Below are 13,031 nucleotides of genomic sequence, written 5' to 3'. Positions count from 1 at the left end.
AAGAAACATGGTATGAACCAGCGCAACAAGCTTGTGACCCTTTAATCATGAAATCCATTGATAAAACTGTCAACAAAACACTATAGAAGCAACAGTGTGACGTGCACTAGAACATCTACAGCAACCTAGGGAGCATATCTTTGTCCTGAAAGACTTTGTCAGTATCCTTAGTGCAATTCAGGAACCCTATAGAAAGCTACATATCTTGAGAAGCACAAATAGCACCCTCCTACTGTGAATTACATTCTCAGTTTAATCACATGAACTCTATAGGGTAATACATAACTTGAGCAGCAAAAACAGCACAACCTTCTGTATGCAGTTTCAGTCCCACAGGGTGTAGCATGAACTTGATCGTTAGATACGAAACCTGAGCAGCACACACAGAACACTACTTGCAGATCTGCAAGACACTCAGTGCAATATTGCCTTTAAGGGTGATACATACCCAGAGGTATGGCCAGCACCTGTCTGGCACACTGGTTCCGCTTCAATATCTCACTCTAAAAATCTTAAAGCCTACGCTATTTTAGCTCAAATTCAATGCACAACCAACCTGTCCTGCCAACAACTATACTGCGTAGAATAATATACCAGCGCAAAATAAACAAGCATTTGCAATGCAATAGGTCTCGCATTTATACGAGTTTGAGCTATTGGCATTGTAAAAGACAATGCTTTTTATTTAAGTTTGGTTTTTTTAAAACATAAATAAAAAGGCACTGTCATTTACAATGCTAATAGCTCAAACTCTCGCAAATGCGAGACCTATTGCATTGCAAATGCTTCTTTACATTGCCTTCAAGTGCTGACAAAGTCATCAAATTGCAAGGAGCAGACAAGCTGTTTGTCAACACTCTACCTTTGGCAATGAAGGAACACATGGGGCTTTTAACACAGGTTACTGACATGCTTTTCATGAGTCTAGGTGCCCAAAGAAGAACGAGTTACATTCAGGATGCTCTGTACATCCCAAAGAGCACACTGGTCTCAAGGCCCAAAATACCTTGTGAAACTAAACCATAACAAGATACCCGACTACCTTAGATCAGCATCAGACAACCTCCTTTCAGCAATATGAGTACTGGTGGAAAAACATCGGACTCTAGGTTCTAAAGCCTGGAAAAGATGTGTCCTGATCTTTCAGTGTGTTATACCACAAACGGAAATACCACAATGTACGGTAATTACTGGGTGAAATATTACCAGAGCCGGGCTCATTGTGGCTCATGGAATGAAGCATTGTCACAGAAATCATTTTTTGCGCACCAGCTTGCACTGGTTTTCCCCTCTTTCCAGGCATTTTCCCCTGGATACATTGCACCTTTTCGGGGGCAAATGTCTCTTCAGGTTCCACCGTGTGACACTTTAATGAGCATCAATGAATTATCAAATACTTCCAAATTGTCCTTTGTGCCAGGCCTTCCCAAACTAACTCCCAGAATGCCCCAGCACTTAGGCCCAGCTGCTTGAACAGTCACCTTGGACTGAATCTGTACACAACTGGGAGTTGGCGCATGACAACACAACAATCAAATGTTTGAACCGACCGCATTGTAGCGCCCTACAAGAGTAATGGAACTTGTGTGGTTAGCCTGCTCTCAGCCTAACACAACTGTATTCGAAGCCCGCTTCCTCTAGTAGGGCCTGACATCATACGCCAACATGTAATTAATGTAAATTGTTTTTAACATCCTTTTTAGAACACATTTTAAAGAGTTTAATGCTATGTCATAATTATACTAGTACTCTGCAATAATTTTTACGCATTTTTGTGGGTAAACTGGATCGTCCTTTTATGATTTTAAATGAAATTGAATAAAAGTATATTTCATCTGGAACTTGTGTGCAAACTCAGTTCATAGATTTCATATGTGCATATGCATATGGATTTATATATACAGAGTCTATAAGAGAGTGTAAAAAATCACTAGTAACCATGCAAAGAGACACCTATGCTTAATTATATAAGCCAATCTCTGTGCACACATTACATAAACATCCTGGCACACCTGCGGGCTCGAGCACATTGTACAACTTTAGAACCCTTTAGACACGCCCCCTTTGCACATGAGGATAGCGCTGCGGTTTAGAGTACGGATGCGGGTCACAATCAGATAGAACGAGTCACACTTGGGATATCAGATCACAATCCAGTGATGCTCATTTTGCAGATCAGGAGTACACTCAGTGTGCACCAACCGATAGAAAGTCGTGCATGCACACTCAGAATCCTGACTCTGCTGCACACTGCATGTGCTGACCCCTGGCTTCGCGCGTTAGTGCCTTAGAAATACTTGAATGCACTAGTCAGCAATTATGAGGAGTGACTGCCCATCGATGCATCTCCAGCCAACATGGAGCGGAAGGCAGAGGACAAGCTTCCGGTGGGGTAGAGGTTTGAGGTGTGAAGTCCCTGCACACGAGGCCTCAGTGTCTGTCCTCTTTGGCGGCTGCTGGCTCCGGCTGGTGGTGGGTGGTGCCAGCCCTGCTGGCAGAGAGCAGGGTCGCTCCGGGCAGCATCCCGCCGCAGATTTAAACCCTGCTTGATGTACCAGGCCAGGCAGGCAGAATAACAATCCCGCTGTTTCTCTGTGTGTGGCCAGGGGCTTAGTCTTTTGAGCTCTCCTCTGCCCCGTAATCAGAGCACACAGCGACCCCCACCACACTCATGGCACAGGGACAACGTGCTAATTAAGTTAGTAGGATCCAGCCAACTAGATCTAACAAAAGAGCAAAGAAAGTGAGAACTGTAAAGTTTCTTTAAAGCCGAATCTGCACTGGACATAAAAGTAAAAAATTTATCAATTAAAACTACTTCAGTTAGCGAAATGTATAAATTGGCACAAGGAATCTCAGAAAAGAGGAGATGGTGAATATGATTTAAGAGGGGGTCTTCGATTTTAGCAAGTGATTTCGTTTAAAATGCACGATTATCATGACTTGATCCTGCAAAGTTGGAAAATCATTCTGTAAAATGTAAAATAAAAAGTCAAGTGATTTGACTGAAGCAAGACTCGAAGTGCACCAATGAGTTCTCGTGTCCGCAAAGAAGAGCCGAATTTAGATGTTAGTCAGTCATTAGGAGGTGGAGGGTGCATTTCGATTCGGACCAAACAACCCATGAGAACATTTTGAAAGTGGGTAATGCCAAACAAAACAAGCGGCCGTGCGGCCGCAAAACTGGAAGTGATCGCAATCGCGATCAAACATCAAAGCGGCCGTCGGGCCGCGAAAGTGAAAGGAAATGGTGTGCAGGCTGCCAAATGGTGGGGGATCTGGAAGTGCAAACGAGTGCTTTCAGGCTGCCAAATGGTGCGCGCGCTCGGCGCACATGCACTGTATTTGGAGGCCTGAAAGCACTCGTTTGCACTTCCAGATCCCCTATTTACACTTTCAGGCTGCCAAATGGTGCGCGCGCTCGGCGCACATGCACTGTATTTGGAGGCCTGAAAGCACTCGTTTGCACTTCCAGATCCCCCATTTACAAAAGCTCTCGCGAGAGCAGCGCTAAAGCGCTGTCTCAGACGAGACCTAAAAAAATATATACCGCAAAAGCACGTAAACTAGAATCTAATGGTAGCCATCATTTGGCATCCATGCCAATTCGCACATCTGGGAACTGTCTTCACTGCACTGATGCAATATCACACGACTGCGACTGAGTATATTTTACATTAGGTTTCGATACCAACACACATTTTAGTGTCACACGAAAAAAAATATCGAAATCCTTAAATAGTACACTAGCATTTTGCATTTCAGGGATGCAAGCTACAGTAGCAGCAGATTTTTGTAGAAACATTCCAGTAAGGAAAGTTAATTCAGCAGCTCTTGGTCTGTGCCACCCATGCTCTTAGAAGGCCTGAGCTACTAGTGACTCAGCACTGCTTCTGTTGCCGTTTCAAGAGTTGTTCCACATGTGTATCTTCACCACACATGCGTCACTGTCCACTGCACACACTGGTGACAAAACTAAGATCTCACTTTTGTAGGACAGAAGGCATAAGAAACCATATCATTGAGGAGAAGTGCACATGCTAATTAAATGAAGCCCAAGGGGTGGCAGTTGAGAGCCAGCATGTAAATCTGTTCAACGGTTTGCGGTTAAGAAAATCAATGTATTCTTTGATGAGAAATAACTTTTTTTCTGGTCGAATACCAAATAATTAACAAGCACTGGCAAAGAGAACATGCCTGGCAGAGGCTGCCAAACGTGTGACTTTGTCAATGCTTTATTCGTTTTGACCTGATTATTAATAAACGTTTATTATTGGAGGGAGCTGCTGGGCTCTCAACAACATAAGAAAATAAAATTAGCTAAAAGCAAAATAGTGTTTTGCTTAAAAAAATAAAATAAAAAAATAAAAAGCACAGCAACAGTAGTCCCTGGCACTGAAGGGGTTTATTTTGTATGCAAATATGCTCTTTGTAAAATAGTGGAATGCAGTCACTCACAGTTCTACATACGACCAGCAACCTCAATTTGATCTGGATTCACAGGCCCCTTATAATTTGCCATATACGTTAGACCTTTCACACCTATTCTCAGACAGAAACGAATTAAATTTAACACAGCTACTACCTTTACCTATTGCTGAGAATGAAGAGCTCCTCAAGGCAGCCCAACTGTAGCACCACGCAACACTGAGTTAAAATGAAGTTGATCACAGCTAGCAACTAAACATACCATGTTGTTTTCAGCAATTTCTTTTTCTGAAGAAATAAATGCAATGAAATGAGCTTGAAGGCAATAAATGCAAAGGTATATAGTTTAAAGACCTGAAAAGGAGACTCATTTAAGTAATCAGCAGCTCACTTTGACAGAGGAGTAGTGTATTCACCCTTGAACTGCTACCATTCCAATGAAATCACTGGGCAGCATGGTTGGCAGTTTATAACTTGAAAGAAATTCTCCATGATGAAGAACTAGGATTGCGATCTTATAAGTCATAGGGTATAAAGAATCACACTACTAAGCTATTAAGAGAATGCGCAAAAAAGGCAATCAAGAAGTCTTGCAACGCTTTAATTACGAATGAGAAATGGAATTTAACCAAACATGATGCAAAGTCTTGATCCAGTCGAGTGTCACCGAGAAAAGCCTACATCAAGTCAGTAACGTGTGGGCTGGTGTTTGCAGGTGCTTATTATTTTAGAGGGACTAGAAGTCTGCACATAAGACAGATTGTAACAAACTCTACCTGCGACAACCCATTTGCAGAGGATCAGAGGCAGGGGAGCATGCATGCATACGCGCAAATGTTTTTTATTTTTTTAAATCCCAAGTTAAGTAAAGGTAAGCAACACAGGGACAAGAGAGATGCAACCCAGCTGACTGTGCCCCAGCAACAAATTTAAAGGCGCCACTGAGTCAAGGAAAAAAAAAAAGCTTAATCATCTAGGACTAGTTAAACTAGGCATGCGACCATGCTGCTTTGTTTAATGAAGTCTGCTGGGGTTTTGGCATGTATTATGTCATCATTCATCGGATGGTTCCTTTATTATACATATGAGATAGGGAACCAAATGTTGCCCTAATTTGGCCTCTGCTACACCACAACATCAAGTAGGAGATCGCTGCCTTACATTGGTTAATTTAAAACATACACAGCTCACCTACATCTCTTATCCTGAGCTGGGCTGACCATGCCACTCCAGAGGTCGGTGCGGCAGTGTCCCCGCCCTCTCCATCCTGTGTGGCCTGGGCGACCATGGTAATTGGCACCATCAAGTTTGTTTCACCAGCAACCATATGAGTCGGTGTGTTTACAGTTACCTCTCTGCCCTCAACCACAATTATGCACCACAAAAGGCTGCAGTCATGCAACTTCACGGCAGTGTGGCTGAGTGGCCCCATAGACCAGCTGTCTAAATGCACCATGAGCCCTGTTCAAACTGCCAGCACAGGCCACAGTTACACTATATATAGCTTTCTCGCCTTACGTTTACACTTTCTCAAAATCATATTTTCTTAAACAGAGAAAAAAAATTGAAATGAAAAGGTTGGAAGACAGATTGCCGGTTTCAGATCTAGGCAGGATGAGTCTGTGGTGGGCAGGCCTGACCAATTTAGTCCCATCATTTATGTGCCCTCCAGTTTGTCCTCATCACCACATTGTCTGATCCTCAGCACAATCATTTTGCCTCCCTAGGCCTCAGTTCTCGCTTCGCCTCACAAATTGTGTTAGGTTAATAATGACCGTCTCCATTAGGAGAACTGTATGGAAAGCATATAGAAACTTCCTTGACCAACTGATCAAAAGAATGAAGTCAAGGACTTGCCACCTTTTTATAGCTGTTTACAGGTGAATATGTGGATAGCCACCACCTGAACAATGCTGTGATTAAGCTGATCGTTCAGCCGGCAGATGTTGCTTGAGTTGGCCCTCACATTCTGCATATGAGGAATCCGCGCCAGACGGTCTTTGTATCAAATTACAGCATCCTTGACAGTTTATATTCTTATCTGTTCAAATAAGAAGGGCCATCTAACCAAGAAGGAATCTCACATTAAAGTATTAAGGAAATGTTCATGGCTACATGGATCAATCACCCTGTACTCCAGGTCAGTGTGATACATTGCCTCCTTCTGAAATTGAATTCATCATATTTGGGTAGTGGTCAATGTTAGCCCTCCATATGAAAAGTGACATGCCCATCACTATGGTCTCGGAGGGCAGTACCTGATAGAAAAGAAGTTGTTTTGAGAGGCAAACATGCTGAAACATCGCAGTAGAGTGCCAGAACATTGGAGATAAACAGTTTTGCGTATCCGTTTTCTGAATGATGGCTCCAGTAGTCTTTAGGCAATCATTTGAATCTACGAAAATGTAAAGACACTGGAGAGCTAAGTGCCAAGAAAATATTGACCACTGTCGTGTGACATGTTTAACTGTTCATGTGTTTAGAAGCTAGTTTCGTCTCAGAGGGAAATGAGTGGTCTCCTCTGTGCTCAATTTTTCTCCCTACTATTGCATCCTCTGCACTTAGAATGGTCCAAAGTTTTTTAGGTCTCGCCTGACCCAGCGCATGCGCTGGTCTGGCGGGACTTATTGAGAGGGCTCCAAAAAGTGCTACCAGGCCAGCCTAGAGCTACAGTGCATGTGCGCGCGCGCGCTTTACCGCGATTACTTTCGCGGCCGCACGGCCGCTTTGATGTTTGATCGCGATCACTTTCGCGGCCGCTTGGCATAGCCAATAGGTCTCGCTTTTGGGACCTTATAGGTATTTAGTTATGCAACTGTTGCATAGCTAAACACTTATAAGGTCCCAAAGGCGAGACCTATTGGCTATGCCAATGCTTGTTTTAGATTTATCTGGCATCCCGGATGTTGCAGAGTCCAGGAAGTTGTTTGAGGCTTCAGAAACGGGGCTACCTGCATTAGTCTTGTCTAAGTATGGTAAAAGAATATCTTCTCTCTTTTGAAATGTGCCATCACTCTCTACTTAGAGAAGTTAGTGCTGCACATTTCAGGGAGAAAGACATCAGCATGTATAGCTAGTGGATGTTACATACAACAAAGCAAGAGCGCTTCCAAAAGTGTGCAGCAACTAGGATATTGGAATATTTTCCTCAGTGAATTCTTGCACATATCCAGTGGCCTTAGTTTAACTAGGGGAGGGGGAGGGCTGCGGGCAGAGTGGTGTAGACTTAACCTCTGCCCAATTCTTTTCTGCTAATTTGGCTGCCTCTTTTAGACCAGGACCGGGTCTATATTGCCACTTGTCTTCTTTCATTTTCACCCACAAGCAAAAATAAATTCACTTGCCTTCCTTGAGAGACGGAATGGGCTCGACCCTCATGCTAGTGCACTGAAGTCTGAACGGTTTCCCACAGCCAATATGGATTAAAGTGGACAGTATTTTGTAAAGGTACTACCGGTGAAAGCAACAAAAAGTTCAAAGCATAGCCATTCTGCACAACACCTGTCTTTGTTTAGTCTTCTTTTAAATGGAGTGGCTGATGCTTAAAAAGAGAGGGGCTCCCCATTTGATATGTAGAGGAGGCTTCTCTGCCACTTCTAAAGGCTGACGACCCCTTCCCTTTTGTTACCTTTTATCACAAAGGAGTGCGTTCACTTTTGTGGCTTGAGTTGCTGCTAGAGAACGCAATGATTGGAGGAGATGTATCTTGATAGAGATCACCTTCTGGGGGATGGATATTTCCTAGAAGGCAAAGGAATGCTGCCCAGGTGCAGGGACTAAGACAGAAAAACATGTAATATATAATTATGAAAAGTAACAGTTTTTTCTGTCATGAAAGGTGAAAAGGTCTTGTCTCAAAGAACCGTTTTATGGGAGCAAGAAATACGAAAAGTTTCCAAATGTGAGTGATTTACACTGTAAGTCAGCAGCAAATTTTTCTGTTGTTCTTCTGGCTCAGTGCTTTGCATTTACATCCTGTTTCTTAAAATCATACAAAGGTGCAATCAATCCAAAATAAATTTAAGGGACGGCAAAGAGAATAGTGTAAACAATCTCACTGGAGGCTAGTGACCGATTTCGTATGGAAGATTTTAAAGAAGCATCCCCACTCCCATATACCTTCACACTGGAGGAACCCAGCAGGTAAACACAAAAATGTCTGGCATTTGGAGGAGTGGAAGCACTGAATATTATGTCTACTTGTGGCCAAAGTGTCAGCCCTTTATTTACTTTTGGGAGCCAATTTATTTTACAATAATGTAAAAGTCTACATGTGACAGCATCCCCCTCTCACCCACCTCAGCATGTTTCTTGTGTACACCTGAGCAATGCAAGATGCACGCTCAAGAGCAGCATGCTTTCAATGTAATATCCATCAACAGTGCAATATTTAAAGGAGAGCCGGGAGGCTACAGTGTGCTAAACCCATGACCTAGGATATGCAGAACTTAAATGAGAATGGCTGGTTTCATAATTAATAATTATCTGTTAAACTTGTTATGAATGTCAGTACGACCAAGGTGATGTTCTCTGGGTAGGCAGGGTTAACCGCTTGTGGTTTGTAGATGCCTTAAAGTGAAACATATACAAATAAAGATATCTAAATGTATTATTTACCTCTACTGTGAGGTGGTGGGCACACATGGATGATGCTGCAGTTGAAAAGACAAGAACCTGCGTGAGACGCAACAGATTTCATTTCACTTTTCGGGGTGGATCGGCAGAACTTATAGACTCTAGACTAATTCATTAGTAGACTTCTCCAGGTCAGATGAGGTTCACCCAAACTAAGTTTTGATAACAGAAATAGGTTTCTGTGTGAAGCTATTAATTGGCTTAAATGTCAAAGATATATTTAGCTGGTGTCTTCTCAATGAACACTAATTGTTTGGCCACGTGAACAGTGAAGACCATAAGCAGGCACTTTAATTCATGAATTTACTTAGTTTACTGCAAAACTATTTTCATTAAATCGTAGTGCCCCAGGCAAACAAACAGAGAATTAGTCAGAGAATTGACGACACCTGAATGATCAGACCAGGATCTTCACTGCTCCCAATTGTGTTTGCCATTTTCATTGCACCACTGGCAAGGTGCACAACAAGCCCTCACAGATTGGGAGTAGTGTCAGCGAAAGGAGGGGCTGCAAAAGTGTGCTATTGTGTGGCGAATTCTGCAGTTTTGATGATACCTGTAAGATCAAACCGAATTGCTATGTTTGAAGCAAACTAGGTTTAGTATCAGGCAATTACATTAACCAGTCATAATCATTTGTACTATTGACTAATGCAAATTATTAATATAATATATTAGTAGACAAATTCGAGGAAGCTCACCATTAACCCAACCCTCAGAATGTAGGTGTCTAAATGGGAGGAGGTAAATGTAGAATACCCAGAGAACCAAGCTCCAGTTGGAGAAGTGTCTGAGACAAGGACCTCTGTGGTTGGGAGGAGAAAACTCTTTTGGGAGGATAGGAGATCACCATCAACAACATAGAACACCAAGTTGCTCCATGTCAAAACAGAATAGCTAAGTTTAATTTTCATCAGACCACCTGTTCCAGAATGGGCAGGTTTCAGGGAAAGGGAATAATCCCAAAAGTACAGAAACATGAGAATGCTGAAAAAACCAGGGAGATTTGTTGAGAAGGGACAGCCCCTGAAACTTTGTGGGGGAGCCATACAAACGGAGGACCAATAGAAGAGGTGGGAGAAGGGTCAGAATTTGCCGGAATGTTTCTCCAACAACAAGAATGGAAGGAGAGATGCAGATAAAGGAAGGGGTGAGACCTGCAATTATAAAAGCCAGGTTTCTATCAGTAGAGATGGAGAATGGCTACATGGCAACACCCTACCTTACCACAGATCCTTCTTTCCAGCGAAGTACAAAGGAAGAGAGGGAGAGGAGACTGGCTTGACTACAACACTTTTCCTTACCATAAACCATTCTTTCCAGATGGTAGGTGCTTGGGCTCGGCAGGAATTACAGAAGTACCATTAGTGAGAAGGCAGGAGGCGGAGCATATTCCCTGTAGATTAACGGGGAGAGTGATGCCATTCAAGTACAGGATAAAAGGTAACCCCAAGCTCAGAGTATAAACTATGACATGGGACTCATAAGCAAGGCTACATTAACAAAACTCAGAACACAGTTATGGGGGGGGGGGGGGTGTCTGGAAGCGCGTCTAGGTCCAGCATACAAGCGCCCTAAATGTACATGTACACACGTAGAACCTGAAAAGGAAACAGAAAAGGCAGTAGGTCGGGAGGGGTCTAAGCAAGCAATCGGGGGGGGGGGGGGTATTTGATTGTTCAAAAGTAAGAGCCCTCAGCACCCAGATGGGTGTCAAGTTTCATCATCCGGCAACAAAATGACAAAGTTCCATATAGCTAATTAAAGTGTGCACCTTCTCATTCCCGTGTGATCAGGAACAAACATACATCCTATCTAACCAGACTCATTAGCCAAACTGCAAGAATAGTTAATTAAGAAGTAACAATGTGGCATACCTGCATGTGCATTGTATTCTGAGACATGTCTTGGCCCATGGACGAATTCATATAGCTTGGTGGAGGCCCCAGCAGGGATGCAGGTTGATTTCCTTTAAGAAAAAAAGGCACTTTTCAGGGTTAGGGCGAATTATATATGTACATTCCTATACAAAGCAAAGCTGTAGAATAAGTAGGGGATGAAAAGGATGGGATCAGAGAGCACAAGAACATCCTCTTACCTGTCATCCCCCTCTTCCCTCACTATTGCAACAGGCTTTGAGTTCATGATTAACATCTAGGTCCGATTGACAGGGTTGCTGGGTGTCCATCCAACACAATTACCTGGAAATGTTGGAATGGGTCAAAGGAATCAGAAAGTCCCTAACTGAACCAGGCACCAAAGGAAGAGGAACATAGGTGGAGGACTGAGGATGATCACACTAATACGGGTGGAAAATACAGTGGCAACTGGTCCCAGGGTTGTAACAACCGGTTTACTCAAACTTGATCACAGGCACAGTTTATATTAGTGTGCAGAGACCTGGAAAACAGGAAGAAACACCAAGAAGAGCAAAGCATGCTTCCTCTGTGAACCCAGCTGAGCTAAGTGACCTGCACCCTCCGCTTGCAACTTCTATTGCTTTTAGTACCCTACATCAGCATGGCTTAGATGCAAGTCAGACCTGCCGTTTAAACTTTGTTACAAGACATGAAGCTTCTGTGAATGACGAACAATGTCTTTACAAAGAGACTGACCACAAATAAAAACCCCAAAGCAAAAGGCACAGCAGGCCTGAAATTATCAATACATAAAAAAACTTCTGAAGAGCAAGGATGCAAAAAAACACGATTAGCATAAATTAAGAGCAAAACTTCCAACATCCTTTAGGCAATAAAAGCACATTCAATCATGAGATTCTAGGTGTCTGATATAAAAGGAGAGACTTGAATCGCTGAAACACGGACCAATACCCGCCCCCACACACACAAAGCAGATTGCAATGAATTTAGTCAGTCCAGTCGGTCGCTACAGCCGTGGGTTCCGAGTAAAATAGCTTTCAAACAAACCTGCTTTTGGCGCATCCAAACAAACAAAACAAGCATTGGCATAGCCAATAGGTCTCGCTTTTGGGACCTTATAAGTGTTTAGCCATGCAACAGTTGCATAACTAAATACTTATAAGGTCCCAAAAGCGAGACCTATTGGCTATGCCAATGCTTGTTTCTGCTGATTACTGCTCTGTAGTAATGGCGGCACACGGGTGCCACCATTACTACATAGAAGTAATAAACTGGAGACAAAACAAGCATTTGCAATGCAATAGGTCTCGCATTAGGAAAGTTTGAGATTTTTGTATTGTAAATTGACTAATTTTTTATTTATGTGTTGGTATTGAAAATATTGAAATTACTAGCTTTCTCTTGTACAAGGTCAATAGTTTTAACTGTTGCAAATGTGACACCTATAGCATTTGTAATGGAATATGTGTTGTATTTACGTGACTTAGATGTATTGATATTACAAATAACAATGGCTTTTAATTTTTGCAAATGATTAATACTTAAATAAAAGTTAATGTAAATTATAATGGCAATCGTTTAAACTTTTGTTAATAACTCTTGTGAAGATTATGTTTAGTGTATTTAATTGCGCCTAAAATCCAAGAACAGAAGTTAAATATTATCATTTTTTTGTGCCATTTGTAATAAAGCCTAAATATTGAGAGAACATATTAGAGCCAGTTGTTGTTGAATGGTTGTACAGATTGATACTGTGGTGCCCTTGAGTAATGCTGTGGTGGTGCTAAGTGATGCTGTGGTGATGCGATAGAGTGCAATAGTCCGATAGATAGATAAGATAGATAGATAAGATAGAGAGATAGATAGATAGATAGATAGAGAGTGAGGGCGATAGAGTGTAATTATGTAGAATATAATTATGTGGCACTGAGTGGTTTTGTGTGGAGTGTATGTTGATTTTGGTGGCGTGTAATTATGTGGCATTGAGTGTTATTTTAAGTGTATCTTGCATTGTTTGCATTGTAATTTATTGGCACTAAGTGTTATTTGGAATGCATGTGGCATTGAGTGTAGTGTAATTATGTGGTG

General features: G+C 42.3%; 1 protein-coding gene across 2 annotated transcripts in view; it reads right to left on the bottom strand.

The window, feature by feature from the left end:
- CCAR2 (cell cycle and apoptosis regulator 2) overlaps positions 1-13,031 on the bottom strand; it is a 348,118-nt gene that overhangs the window by 262,101 nt on the left and 72,986 nt on the right. For both annotated transcript variants that reach the window (XM_085633999.1, XM_085634000.1), the window contains exon 3: positions 10,941-11,032. In XM_085633999.1, the coding sequence (XP_085490125.1) occupies positions 10,941-11,032 (92 nt within the window). The remainder of the gene's footprint in view (positions 1-10,940; positions 11,033-13,031) is intronic.

This window comes from Triturus cristatus, chromosome 11 (genome assembly GCF_964204655.1).
Source record: "Triturus cristatus chromosome 11, aTriCri1.1, whole genome shotgun sequence".
NCBI classification, from domain to species: Eukaryota; Metazoa; Chordata; class Amphibia; order Caudata; family Salamandridae; genus Triturus; species Triturus cristatus.
This window is presented reverse-complemented; position numbering and strand designations above follow the sequence as displayed.